The sequence below is a fragment of the Oncorhynchus keta genome, unplaced genomic scaffold, assembly GCF_023373465.1.
Source record: "Oncorhynchus keta strain PuntledgeMale-10-30-2019 unplaced genomic scaffold, Oket_V2 Un_scaffold_17573_pilon_pilon, whole genome shotgun sequence".
Taxonomy (NCBI): Eukaryota; Metazoa; Chordata; class Actinopteri; order Salmoniformes; family Salmonidae; genus Oncorhynchus; species Oncorhynchus keta.
This window is the reverse complement of record NW_026290825.1, coordinates 61,914-76,920: the sequence shown is the minus strand read 5'-3', so window position 1 is coordinate 76,920 and position 15,007 is coordinate 61,914. Positions and strand designations below refer to the sequence as shown.

The following is a 15,007-nucleotide window of genomic DNA, read 5'->3' as shown; positions in this document are numbered from 1 at the left end:
AGTGGTCAGTTCCAGGCAAGAGTCAAGTAATTACAATCTAAAAACCAAAGTTTTCATTCACACCTCCCCACTCAATCCCCTGATACTAAATTGTATGACATTTAGTTTAATATTGATGAAGTGATGAACGTGTGCTCGTCTTGCCTGGAACCTGAGTGATATGAGAGCAGTGCCTGAGCATCTTGTTTAGACAGGGAGTGTGATGAGAAGCTAGGGTCCTGAGTTTCTCCTGACCTGGGAAAACTCCTGGCCCTAGTGGTGATGATTTATAAATAATGATGAGGGACTAGTAAATGCAGAAGGGGTCAGGGGGGAGACAGAACGGAGGAGACACACCGTCCCACACCACCCCTCCCTCCCCCTGACCACAGTAGTGGTTCTGAGACCTTAACTCTTCCCTTCTCCTCCTATAGGAACCTGCCGGACCAAGAAGACATGGCCCAAGTCCTTCTCTCAGGAGGAGCTGAAGAAACGTCTCTCCCCCATTCAGTTCCATGTCACCCAGGAGAAAGGAACAGAGAGGTATAGCCCCCCCCCCCCACCAAAGCCTACAGTATGGGGACCCCCAAAGCCTACAGTATAGGGACCCCCAAAGCCTACAGTATAGGGACCCCCAAAGCCTACAGCATAGAGACCCCCAAAGCCTACAGTATAGGGACCCCCAAAGCCTACAGTATAGGGACCCCCAAAGCCTACAGTATAGAGACCCCCAAAGCCTACAGTATAGGGACCCCCAAAGCCTACAGTATAGGGACCCCCAAAGCCTACAGTATAGGGACCCCCCTAAAGCCCCCAAAGCCTACAGTATAGGGACCCCCAAAGCCTACAGTATAGGGACCCCCAAAGCCTACAGTATAGACCCCAAAGCCTACAGTATAGAAACCCCAAAGCCTACAGTATAGAAACCCCAAAGCCTACAGTATAGACCCCCAAAGCCTACAGTATAGACCCCAAAGTCTACAGTATAGACCCCCAAAGTCTACAGTATAGACCCCCAAAGTCTACAGTATAGAAACCCCCAAAGTCTACAGTATAGACCCCCAAAGTCTACAGTATAGACCCCCAAAGCCTACAGTATAGACCCCCAAAGCCTACAGTATAGACCCCAAAAGTCTACAGTATTGAAACCCCCAAAGCCTACAGTATAGACACCCCCAAAGCCTACAGTATAGAAACCCCAAAGCCTACAGTATAGAAACCCCCAAAGCCTACAGTATAGAAACCCCCAAAGCCTACAGTATAGGGACCCCCAAAGCCTACACTATAGGGACCCCCAAAGCCTACACTATAGGGACCCCCAAAGCCTACAGTATAGACCCCCAAAGCCTACAGTATAGACCCCAAAAGTCTACAGTATAGAAACTCCCAAAGCCTACAGTATAGAAACCCCCAAAGCCTACAGTATAGAAACCCCCAAAGCCTACAGTATAGGGACCCCCAAAGCCTACAGCATAGGGACCCCCAAAGCCTACAGCATAGAGACCCCCAAAGCCTACAGTATAGAGACCCCCAAAGCCTACAGTATAGGGACCCCCAAAGCCTACAGTATAGGGACCCCCAAAGCCTACAGTATAGGGACCCCCAAAGCCTACAGTATAGGGACCCCCAAAGCCTACAGTATAGAAACCCCAAAGCCTACAGTATAGAAACCCCCAAAGCCTACAGTATAGAAACCCCCAAAGCCTACAGTATAGAAACCCCCAAAGCCTACAGTATAGAAACCCCCAAAGCCTACAGTATAGAAACCCCCAAAGCCTACAGTATAGACCCCCAAAGCCTACAGTATAGACCCCCAAATCTACAGCCTACAGTGCATTTGGAAAGTATTCAGACCCCTTGACTTTTTCCACATTTTGTTACGTTACAGCCTTATTCTAAAATGGATTAAATAGTTGTTTTCCCTCAGTCTACACACACTACCCCACAATGACATCACAATACCCCACAATGACATCACAATACCCCACAATGACATCACAATACCCCACAATGACATCACCACAATGACAAAGCAAAAACAGGTTTGTAGAAATGTTTGAAAATGTATAAAAAAAAATCTAATAAACTGATATCACATTTACATAAGTATTCAGACCCTTTAGTCAGCACTTTGTTGAAGCTCCTTTGGCAGCGATTACAGCCTCAAGTCTTCTGGGGTATGACGCTACAAGCTTGGCACACCTGTATTTTGGGTATGTTCCTGCTCTGGAGCAGGTTTTTCACAAGAATCTTGGTTCATGTTCACACCTGTATTTTGGGCCACCATTTCTCCCATTTTCTCTGCAGATCCTCCCAGAGTTCCTGATGCGCTCTGGATAGTGCCACAGGTTTTGGTGCCATCAAGAATCTCTCCACCGTACTTTGCCATCCGCCACTTGTTCCCACCATAGGGAACCTGACTAGTCTCCCAGTCCCCGTCGATGGAAAAACATCCCCACCAGCATGATGCTGCCACCACCGTGCTTCACCATAGGGATGGTGCCACCACCGTGCTTCACCATAGGGATGGTGCCACCACCGTGCTTCACCATAGGGATGGTGCCACCACCGTGCTTCACCATAGGGATGCTGCCACCACCGTGCTTCACCATAGGGATGCTGCCACCACCGTGCTTCACCATAGGGATGGTGCCACCACCGTGCTTCACCATAGGGATGGTGCCACCACCGTGCTTCACCATAGGGATGCTGCCAGGTTTCCTCCAGACGTGGCTTTTGGCATTCAGGCCAAACAGTTCAATCTTGGTTTCATCTGACAAGAGAATCATCTGAAGGATGATCAATGGAAACAGGATGCACCTGAGCTACATTTTTGAGTCTCAAAAAGCCACAGGGTCTGAATGCTTATGTAAATAAGGTATTCCTGTTCTTATTTTTGCAAAGATTTCTAAAAAACTTGTTTTTGATTTGTCATTATGGGGTATTGTGATGTCATTATGGGGTATTGTGATGTCATTATGGGGTATTGTGATGTCATTATGGGGTGTTGTGTGTAGATTGATGAGGAAATTGTTTTATTTGAATCCAATTTTAGAATAAGGCTGTAACGTAACAAAAAGTCAAGGGGTCTGAATACTTTCCAAATGCACAGTACAGTAAAGCCCCCCCCAAAAGCCTACAGTATACAGTCCACTGACCCCAGTAGTTGGAAGAGGGAGGAAAGTCTGGTCACACTATGTCTATAGTACTGTTACTGCACCGTCAAGTCAATTCATTTAGGGGGGTATATAGTGTACAACAATAAGCATTTCTGTCAACACCAATGAAAGGAAAAAGATGTGTAAGAATTATAGTAATTAAGATACGTGATTTTTTTTTTTTTTGTGTGTGTGTCATTTTTCCCAAACGCAACGTTCCAGAACATTCCTGTGTCACATCGACATTAAAGCTTGGCTGGCTTGTCCTACCGGTCTTAGCTGGGTCCACACTAACCCGCCTTAGAGGCTGCAGCGTGTCCAGTCAGTCGGAGGCAAAACAGTTGTTTGCTGTAAAATAAGGGGAAATCTCAAATGGGACCATATTCCCCAATGAGCTCTGGTCAAAAACAGTGTTCTATATAGGGAATAGGGTGCCATTTGGGCTCTGGTCAAAAACAGTGTTCTATATAGGGAATAGGGTGCCATTTGGGACACAAAGAAGAAACTCAGTGACACTAATCCCCCCCCCCCCTTATATTAACCAAACTAAATGTTATATTAACCCCCGCTGTACCAAACTAAATGTTATATTAACCCCCGCTGTACCAAACTAAATGTTATATTAACCCCCGCTGTACCAAACTAAATGTTATATTAACCCCGCTGTACCAAACTAAATGCTTATATTAACCCCGCTGTACCAAACTAAATGCTATATTAACCCCCGCTGTACCAAACTAAATGTTATATTAACCCCCGCTGTACCAAACTAAATGTTATATTAACCCCCGCTGTACCAAACTAAATGTTATATTAACCCCCTTATATTAACCAAACTAAATGTTATATTAACCCCGCTGTACCAAACTAAATGTTATATTAACCCCCGCTGTACCAAACTAAATGTTATATTAACCCCCACTGTACCAAACTAAATGTTATATTAACCCCCACTGTACCAAACTAAATGTTATATTAACCCCCACTGTACCAAACTAAATGTTATATTAACCCCCACTGTACCAAACTAAATGTTATATTAACCCCCACTGTACCAAACTAAATGTTATATTAACCCCCACTGTACCAAACTAAATGTTATATTAACCCCCGCTGTACCAAACTAAATGCTATATTAACCCCGCTGTACCAAACTAAATGTTATATTAACCCCGCTGTACCAGACTAAATGTTATATTAACCCCCGCTGTACCAGACTAAATGTTATATTAACCCCCGCTGTACCAAACTAAATGTTATATTAACCCCCGCTGTACCAAACTAAATGTTATATTAACCCCCGCTGTACCAAACTAAATGTTATATTAACCCCCGCTGTACCAAACTAAATGTTATATTAACCCCCGCTGTGTGAGTTTAGATGACTCCGACTGCAACGTGAACATGATGTTCTTATTGAGGCGCATTGGCCTATGACTGTTATTATGCGGTTGTCTTAAGTCGACTGCACTAACCGTAAATTACTCTGGATAAATGACTAAAATGACTTGCCTGGACTGTACGAGTGTAACGAGTGCGTTGATCCCCCCCCTCACAGTGCCTTCAGAGGGGAATACACTGAATATAAAGAGGATGGGATCTACACCTGTGTCGTCTGTGGCTCCCCGTTGTTCAAGTAAGTTCTTAGAATGTCGGTGACATCATTACTGTATCCCCACTTCCTGTCTCCTTCTGACTGGTCTAACCTTCCTCTCCTCAGAGCTAGTTTAGTCCCTTCTAATCTCTTTCTGATTTGGTTCAAGAGGCACTGTCCCTCCGCTTAGTCCCTAGTCTCTCTCTGATTTGGTTCAAGAGGCACTGTCCCTCCTCTTAGTCCCTTCTAGTCTCTCTCTAATTGGTTAAAGAGGCACTGTCCCTCCTCTTAGTCCCTAGTCTCTCTCTGTTTGGTTAAAGAGGCACTGTCCCTCCTCTTAGTCCCTAGTCTATCTCTAATTGGTTAGAGGCACTGTCCCTCTTAGTCCCTAGTCTCTCTCTGATTGGTTCAAGAGGCACTGATCCCTCCTCTTAGTCCCTAGTCTCTCTCTAATTGTTTAGAGACACTGTCCCTCCTCTTAGTCCTTAGTCTATCTCTGATTGGTTAAAGAGGCACTGTCCCGCCTCTTAGTCCCTAGTCTCTCTCTAATTGGTTAAAGAGGCACTGTCCCTCCTGAGTCCCTAGTCTCTCTCTAATTGGTTAGAGGCACTGTCCCTCCTCTTAGTCCCTAGTCTCTCTCTAATTGGTTAAAGAGGCACTGTCCCTCCTCTTAGTCCCTAGTCTCTCCCTGATTGGTTAAAGAGCCCCTGGCTTGTCCGGCAGAGGCCTGTCTGTAGCTGATAGGAGGCCAGAGCCATCCCCCGAGCCTCGTTACCAGGTCGCCTGTTTCCCTCCGCAACACACAGAGCTTCAAAGACAACCGGACAGGATTTACAGCTAGGGTAGTCTTTCAGAGAGAGACACGTACACACACGCAAATAGGACACACACACACACACACACACACACACACACACACACACACACACACACACACACACACACACACACATAGCTTAGACCCTATGTCCCCATTGGAGATGGTCTGGGAAGAACATCCCATGTAATATCAAGGAGAGGAGAAAACACCATTTTATTTACCTTTATTTATCTTTATTTATCTTTATTTATTGTTGTTGTTGTTGTTGTACCTTTGAAGTGCCTGCTGCTTGTTGTATTGTTTGTTTAGTTGAGAGAAAAGAGACTTTGTCTAAAATCCGCCGTCTCCTTTTTGCAGGTCCGAGACCAAGTTTGACTCTGGATCAGGTAGGTTTGATACAGCAAACGTTTTAACCCTCACGTTATTCCATGACTTCCTCTGACACCGACCAACCGCCTCACAAGTCAAGGCAACGTCGAGGACGAGACACGTTATTCCATGACTTCCTCTGACACCGACCAACCGCCTCACAAGTCAAGGCAACGTCGAGGACGAGACACGTTATTCCATGACTTCCTCTGACACCGACCAACCGCCTCACAAGTCAAGGCAACGTCGAGGACGAGACACGTTATTCCATGACTTCCTCTGACACCGACCAACCGCCTCACAAGTCAAGGCAACGTCGAGGACGCAAACGTCACGTTATTCCATGACTTCCTCTGACACCGACCAACCGCCTCACAAGTCAAGGCAACGTCGAGGACGAGACACGTTATTCCATGACTTCGTCTGACACCGACCAACCGCCTCACAAGTCAAGGCAACGGCGAGGACGAGACACGTTATTCCATGACTTCCTCTGACACCGACCAACCGCCTCACAAGTCAAGGCAACGTCGAGGACGAGACACGTTATTCCATGACTTCCTCTGACACCGACCAACCGCCTCACAAGTCAAGGCAACGGCGAGGACGAGTCACGTTATTCCATGACTTCCTCTGACACCGACCAACCGCCTCACAAGTCAAGGCAACGTCGAGGACGAGACACGTTATTCCATGACTTCCTCTGACACCGACCAACCGCCTCACAAGTCAAGGCAACGGCGAGGACGAGACACGTTATTCCATGACTTCCTCTGACACCGACCAACCGCCTCACAAGTCAAGGCAACGGCGAGGACGAGACACGTTATTCCATGACTTCCTCTGACACCGACCAACCGCCTCACAAGTCAAGGCAACGGCGAGGACGAGTCACGTTATTCCATGACTTCCTCTGACACCGACCAACCGCCTCACAAGTCAAGGCAACGGCGAGGACGAGACACGTTATTCCATGACTTCCTCTGACACCGACCAACCGCCTCACAAGTCAAGGCAACGGCGAGGACGAGTCACGTTATTCCATGACTTCGTCTGACACCGACCAACCGCCTCACAAGTCAAGGCAACGCCGAGGACGAGTCACGTTGTCTTGTTTCACTTCACTTGCTTCATGGCAAAATACATGGTAGAATATACCTTGTTTTGAGTCCCAAATGGCACCTTATTCTCTACTTAGTGCACTACTTTAGACCAGGGTCCATAGGGGTAGTGCACTACTTTAGACCAGGGCCCATAGGGGTAGTGCACTACTTTAGACCAGGGTCCATAGGGGTAGTGCACTACTTTAGACCAGGGTCCATAGGGGTAGTGCACTACTTTAGACCAGGGCCCATAGGGGTAGTGCACTACTTTAGACCAGGGTCCATAGGGGTAGTGCACTACTTTAGACCAGGGTCCATAGGGGTAGTGCACTTTCTGACCAGGGTCCATAGGGGTAGTGCACTACTTTCTGACCAGGGTCCATAGGGGTAGTGCACTACTTTAGACCAGGGTCCATAGGGGTAGTGCACTACTTTAGACCAGGGTCCATAGGGGTAGTGCACTACTTTAGACCAGGGTCCATAGGGGTAGTGCACTACTTTAGACCAGGGTCCATAGGGGTAGTGCACTACTTTAGACCAGGGCCCCATAGGGGTAGTGCACTACTTTAGACCAGGGCCCCATAGGGGTAGTGCACTACTTTAGACCAGGGCCCCATAGGGGTAGTGCACTACTTTAGACCAGGGCCCATAGGGTGGTGCACTACTTTAGACCAGGGCCCCATAGGGGTAGTCCACTACTTTAGAACAGGGCCCCATAGGGGTAGTGCACTACTTTAGACCAGGGCCCCATAGGGGTAGTGCACTACTTTAGACCAGGGCCCATAGGGTGCACTACTTTAGACCAGGGCCCCATAGGGGTAGTCCACTACTTTAGACCAGGGCCCCATAGGGATAGTGCACTACTTTAGATAGGGGAATCCATAGAGAATAGGGTGCCATTTGGCATGCGCCCCATGTTCCACTCAACATAATGTATAGCTGCCATCCCAAGGCCTCATATCAACAGGAGTTCCAGATTAGAGAAGTTGAGCTCGTCATCTTTCTCTCTCTTTATCTGGTCTTATTTACACCAGTGGATCCACAGCTTGACCCTGCTGGCTAATTTCACCTTCTTTGCAATGTGGTGTGTGTTTAGGCGGATGTGTGTCTGTTTTGTCACATGCTTGGTAAAGAAAAAGGTGTTGTGTGTGTGTGTGTGTGTGTGTGTGTGTGTGTGTGTGTGTGTGTGTGTGTACTCCTTCGGATTTCTGATGGGTTCTCAGAAAAGTATTTTTGTTTAAAACATCACTCTTCAAGGTTATCTATGTTTGTGATTTTAAAGCATGAAACACACTGAGAATCTCATTGCCGATAGGTCGTTATCACAGTGGGAGGGCCTTCCTTCTCTAGCTAGAACACTGAGAATCTCATTGCCGATAGGTCGTTATCACAGTGGGAGGCCCTTCCTTCTCTAGCTAGAACACTGAGAATCTCATTGCCGATAGGTCGTTATCACAGTGGGAGGCCCTTCCTTCTCTAGCTACAACACTGAGAATCTCATTGCCGATAGGTCGTTATCACAGTGGGAGGCCCTTCCTTCTCTAGGCCTCATTCAATTCTTCCTTCTCCTAGCTAGAACACTGAGAATCTCATTGCCGATAGGTCGTTATCACAGTGGGAGGCCCTTCCTTCTCTAGCTACAACACTGAGAATCTCATTGCCGATAGGTCGTTATCACAGTGGGAGGCCCTTCCTTCTCTAGCTAGAACACTGAGAATCTCATTGCCGATAGGTCGTTATCACAGTGGGAGGCCCTTCCTTCTCTAGCTAGAACACTGAGAATCTCATTGCCGATAGGTCGTTATCACAGTGGGAGGCCCTTCTCTAGCTAGAACACTGAGAATCTCATTGCCGATAGGTCGTTATCACAGTGGGAGGCCCTTCCTTCTCTAGCTAGAACACTGAGAATCTCATTGCCGATAGGTCGTTATCATAGTGGGAGGCCCTTCTCTAACTAGAACACTTAGAATCTCATTGCCGATAGGTCGTTATCACAGTGGGAGGCCCTTCCTTCTCTAACTAGAACACTTAGAATCTCATTGCCGATAGGTCGTTATCACAGTGGGAGGCCCTTCTCTTGCTAGAACAAAAGTGCTACCTGCTACGAATCGACCCGGTAGCGACGTACCTCAATCGCAGTGCTCGTCAGTGGCCAAAAACTTCACTTTGAGCCAATCAGAGAGCATGAACCCCTGCGTGGGAGCCAACAAAAGAAAATAAATGTCCGTACAGCCATGGATGAGCCAGTCACACTTCAAATGTAATGTAGGCTAACGGTTGGTATCTAGCTAAATGCACAGATGTAATGTAGGCTAACGGTTGGTATCTAGCTAAATGCACAGATGTAATGTAGGCTAACGGTTGGTATCTAGCTAAATGCACAGATGTAATGTAGGCTAACGGTTGGTATCTAGCTAAATGCACAGATGTAATGTAGGCTAACGGTTGGTATCTAGCTAAATGCACAGATGTAATGTAGGCTAACGGTTGGTATCTAGCTAAATGCACAGATGTAATGTAGGCTAACGGTTGGTATCTAGCTAAATGCACAGATGTAATGTAGGCTAACGGTTGGTATCTAGCTAAATGCACAGATGTAATGTAGGCTAACGGTTGGTATCTAGCTAAATGCACAGATGTAATGATGCTAATTTGTAGGCTAAATGCACAGATGTAATGTAGGCTAACTCTAGCTAAATGCACAGATGTAATGTAGGCTAACGGTTGGTATCTAGCTAAATGCACAGATGTAATGTAGGCTAACTGTTGGTATCTAGCTAAATGCACAGATGTAATGTAGGCTAACGGTTGGTATCTAGATAAATGCACAGATGCAATGCACACAACATTCCAAGCTAGCTAGCCACTGTAGCTAGTATTGACATTGTAATTAAATCACAATGGATTAGCTAGTTTTGACATTATAGATAGTGCACTAGTTTGTCCAGGGAGCCACCCTATTCTCCAGAATAGATAGTGCACTAGTTTGTCCAGGGCGCCACACTATTCTCTAGTCTAGATAGTGCACTAGTTTTGACCAGGGCCCCGCCCTGTTCTCTAGTCTAGATAGTGCACTAGTTTTGACCAGGGCCCCGCCCTGTTCTCTAGTCTAGATAGTGCACTAGTTTTGACCAGGGCCCCGCCCTCTTCTCTAGTCTAGATAGTGCACTAGTTTTGACCAGGGCCCCGCCCTCTTCTCTAGTCTAGATAGTGCACTAGTTTTGACCAGGGCCCCGCCCTCTTCTCTAGTCTAGATAGTGCACTAGTTTTGACCAGGGCCCCGCCCTCTTCTCTAGTCTAGATAGTGCACTAGTTTTGACCAGGGCCCCGCCCTCTTCTCTAGTCTAGATAGTGCACTAGTTTTGACCAGGGCCCCGCCCTCTTCTCTAGTCTAGATAGTGCACTAGTTTTGACCAGGGCCCCGCCCTCTTCTCTAGTCTAGATAGTGCACTAGTTTTGACCAGGGCCCCGCCCTCTTCTCTAGTCTAGATAGTGCACTAGTTTTGACCAGGGCCCCGCCCTCTTCTCTAGTCTAGATAGTGCACTAGTTTTGACCAGGGCCCCGCCCTCTTCTCTAGTCTAGATAGTGCACTAGTTTTGACCAGGGCCCCGCCCTCTTCTCTAGTCTAGATGGTGCACTAGTTTTGACCAGGGCCCCGCCCTCTTCTCTAGTCTAGATGGTGCACTAGTTTTGACCAGGGCCCCGCCCTCTTCTCTAGTCTAGATAGTGCACTAGTTTTGACCAGGGCCCCGCCCTCTTCTCTAGTCTAGATGGTGCACTAGTTTTGACCAGGGCCCCGCCCTCTTCTCTAGTCTAGATAGTGCACTAGTTTTGACCAGGGCCCCGCCCTCTTCTCTAGTCTAGATGGTGCACTAGTTTTGACCAGGGCCCCGCCCTCTTCTCTAGTCTAGATAGTGCACTAGTTTTGACCAGGGCCCCGCCCTCTTCTCTAGTCAGTGCACTAGTTTTGACCAGGGCCCCGCCCTCTTCTCTAGTCTAGATAGTGCACTAGTTTTGACCAGGGCCCCGCCCTCTTCTTCTCTAGTCTAGATAGTGCACTAGTTTTGACCAGGGCCCCGCCCTCTTCTCTAGTCTAGATAGTGCACAGCACGGAGGTAGCAGCACGGCGGTAGCAACACATTATTGGGCACAGACAACAGCACACAGGGCAAGAAGTAAGAGCAGTGCATTACTGCATTATAGATTGTGTCCTAAATGGTATCCTCTAAGACACTTCCAGAGAGGTGTTTTTAAATGAAAGCTATCTGGGAGTCTGTCATAGCTAATCCTTTAGGAATTCCTGTTGGGTTTAATTGCAGTCTCTCTCTCTCTCTCTCTCTCTGACCAGCGATTTGTCTTAGGCTGTAATTAGGAAATACCTGAGAGGGGAGATCGGCTGCGGTGTCACTGGAGACCGGGGAGGAACTGTGGGGAATGTTACAATTCTTTTACTAAAGGGTTTCCGGGACATTATTTTGAATGAGGATGAGTGAATGAGGATGAGTGAATGAGGTACATTCTCAGAAACAACCCTCCTTCTGGAAAGCTATGTGGGGCAGGCTTTTGCTCCAGCCCTACTAGAAGACACCTGTTTCAGCTAACCAAGGTCCCGAGGAGCAGTGGCCTAGTGGCGAAGTTGAGATGAACAATAGGGGGAGACAGAGAGGTGTGTGTGTGTGTGTGTGTGTGTGTGTGTGTGTGTGTGTGTGTGTGTGTGTGTGTGTGTGTGTGTGTGTGTGTGTGTGTGTGTGTGTGTGTGTGTGTGTGTGTGTGTGTGTGTGTGTGTGTGTGTGTGTGTGTGTTGGGAGATGGAGAGACGTGTGTCCACAAGCACAAATGTTTAAGTCCCTCAAATCAACGTTTGCTTCAACAACTGAACAGATGGTGAAATACAAGTAGTGGACTAAATGCTACCCTATTCCCTTAATAGTGGACTAAATGCTACCCTATTCCCTTAATAGTGGACTAAATGCTACCCTATTCCCTTAATAGTGGACTAAATGCTACCCTATTCCCTTAATAGTGGACTAAATGCTACCCTATTCCCTTAATAGTGGACTAAATGCTACCCTATTCCCTTAATAGTGGACTAAATGCTACCCTATTCCCTTAATAGTGGACTAAATGCTACCCTATTCCCTTAATAGTGGACTAAATGCTACCCTATTCCCTTAATAGTGGACTAAATGCTACCCTATTCCCTTAATAGTGGACTAAATGCTACCCTATTCCCTTAATAGTGGACTAAATGCTACCCTATTCCCTTAATAGTGGACTAAATGCTACCCTATTCCCTTAATAGTGGACTAAATGCTACCCTATTCCCTTAATAGTGGACTAAATGCTACCCTATTCCCTTAATAGTGGACTAAATGCTACCCTATTCCCTTAATAGTGGACTAAATGCTACCCTATTCCCTTAATAGTGGACTAAATGCTACCCTATTCCCTTAATAGTGGACTAAATGCTACCCTATTCCCTTAATAGTGGACTAAATGCTACCCTATTCCCTTAATAGTGGACTAAATGCTACCCTATTCCCTTAATGGTGGACTAAATGCTACCCTATTCCCTTAATAGTGGACTGTTGTAAACCCTATTCTTAATAGTGGACTAAATGCTACCCTATTCCCTTAATAGTGGACTAAATGCTACCCTATTCCCTTAATAGTGGACTAAATGCTACCCTATTCCCTTAATAGTGGACTAAATGCTACCCTATTCCCTTAATAGTGGACTAAATGCTACCCTATTCCCTTAATAGTGGACTAAATGCTACCCTATTCCCTTAATAGTGGACTAAATACTACCCTATTCCCTTAATAGTGGACTAAATTCTACCCTATTCCCTTAATAGTGGACTAAATGCTACCCTATTCCCTTAATAGTGGACTAAATGCTACCCTATTCCCTTAATAGTGGACTAAATGCTACCCTATTCCCTTAATAGTGGACTAAATGCTACCCTATTCCCTTAACAGTGGACTACTGTTGTCCAAACCAGGTCTATAAATGCTACCTTTCCCTTAATAGTGGACTAAATGCTACCCTATTCCCTTAATAGTGGACTAAATACTACCCTATTCCCTTAATAGTGGACGACTAAATGCTACCCTATTCCCTTAATAGTGGACTAAATGCTACCCTATTCCCTTAATAGTGGACTAAATGCTACCCTATTCCCTTAATAGTGGACTAAATACTACCCTATTCCCTTAATAGTGGACTAAATGCTACCCTATTCCCTTAATAGTGGACTAAATGCTACCCTATTCCCTTAATAGTGGACTAAATGCTACCCTATTCCCTTAATAGTGGACTAAATGCTACCCTATTCCCTTAATAGTGGACTAAATGCTACCCTATTCCCTTAATAGTGGACTAAATGCTACCCTATTCCCTTAGACTGCTGTTGTCCAAACCAGGTTGGTTTACTAAATGCTACCCTATTCCCTTAATAGTGTACTAAATTCTACCCTATTCCCTTAATAGTGGACTAAATGCAACCCTATTCCCTTAATAGTGGACTAAATGCTACCCTATTCCCTTAATAGTGGACTAAATTCTACCCTATTCCCTTAATAGTGGACTAAATGCTACCCTATTCCCTTAATAGTGGACTAAATACTACCCTATTCCCTTAATAGTGGACTAAATACTACCCTATTCCCTTAATAGTGGACTAAATACTACCCTATTCCCTTAATAGTGGACTAAATGCTACCCTATTCCCTTAATAGTGGACTAAATGCTACCCTATTCCCTTAATAGTGGACTAAATGCTACCCTATTCCCTTAATAGTGGACTAAATGCTACCCTATTCCCTTAATAGTGTACTAAATGCTACCCTATTCCCTTAGACTGCTTAAATGTAAATGTAATGTAAATGTTGTCCAAACCAGGGCTTGTGTACTAAATTCTACCCTTTACCCTTAATAGGCTACACTGCTCCATTAATTGAGGATCTAACCAGTGGTAATAAAGCACACACACACACACACACTCCAGTGTGTGAAGTTGGAGTTAGGGATTCTCCTCTTCTGACTCATAGATTCTTCTATTCCCAGTGAGACCTGCTTGCTGTGGAATTTCATGGCTTTGTAGTCGTTGGCCAAAGGGGGGTAGACGGTTTACAGGAGGGGGATGGGGAGTGTGGTTGTTGATGACCTACCGCAGGGAGACCATGGTGTTGGAGCTGTAGCTGGACAGGGGGGGACGGGGGACGGGGGGATGGGGAGTGTGGTTGTTGATGACCTACCACAGGGAGACCATGGTGTTGTAGCTGGGTGATGGACAGGGGGTGGTGCTTGTTTCAGGGAGCTGGAGGCTCCAGGGTGATGGACAGGGTGGGGTGCTTGTTTCAGGGAGCTGGAGGCTCTAGGGTGATGGACAGGGGGTGGTGCTTGTTTCAGGGAGCTGGAGGCTCCAGGGATAGACTGATAAGACCTGAAGAGGAAAAACATGGAGAGTCTGGTTGTTGATGACCTACCACAGGGAGATGGAGGAAGGGAGGGATGGGGGAGGAGAGTCTGGTTGATGATGACCTACCACAGGGAGATGGAAGGAGGGAGGGAGAGTCGTAGGAAGGAGGGAGGGAGAGTCGTAGGAAGGAGGGAGGGAGAGTCGTAGGAAGGAGGGAGGGAGAGTCGTAGGAAGGAGGGAGGGAGAGTCGTAGGAAGGAGGGAGGGAGAGTCGTAGGAAGGAGGGAGGGAGAGTCGTAGGAAGGAGGGAGGGAGAGTCGTAGGAAGGAGGGAGGGAGGGAGAGTCGTAGGAAGGAAGGGGAGGGAGAGTCGGAAGGAGGGAGGAGAGTGGGGGGAGGGGAGGAGAGTTTGGTTGATGATGACCTACCACAGGGAGATGGAGGAAGGGAGGGATGGGGGAGGAGAGTCTGGTTGATGATGACCTACCACAGGGAGATGGAGGAAGGGAGGGATGGGGGAGGAGAGTCTGGTTGATGATGACCTACCACAGGGAGATGGAG

The 15,007-nt window shown here is 46.8% G+C and overlaps 1 protein-coding gene and 1 long non-coding RNA gene across 3 annotated transcripts in view; both read left to right on the top strand.

Moving 5' to 3' along the window:
• msrb3 (methionine sulfoxide reductase B3) overlaps positions 1-15,007 on the top strand; it is a 95,227-nt gene that overhangs the window by 41,950 nt on the left and 38,270 nt on the right. Inside the window, exons 3-5 of the mRNA XM_052514436.1 lie at positions 414-522; positions 4,696-4,773; positions 5,909-5,937. Of these exons, the coding sequence (XP_052370396.1) occupies positions 414-522; positions 4,696-4,773; positions 5,909-5,937 (216 nt within the window). The remainder of the gene's footprint in view (positions 1-413; positions 523-4,695; positions 4,774-5,908; positions 5,938-15,007) is intronic.
• Positions 7,817-9,046, top strand: LOC127927757 (uncharacterized). Of its 2 annotated transcripts, XR_008128965.1 has the most exons (5): positions 7,817-8,338; positions 8,404-8,533; positions 8,626-8,820; positions 8,882-8,946; positions 9,008-9,031. It is a non-coding gene; the product is annotated as an uncharacterized LOC127927757 (long non-coding RNA). The 2 variants fall into 2 exon arrangements; XR_008128964.1 differs by having other exon boundaries at positions 8,626-8,946; positions 9,008-9,046.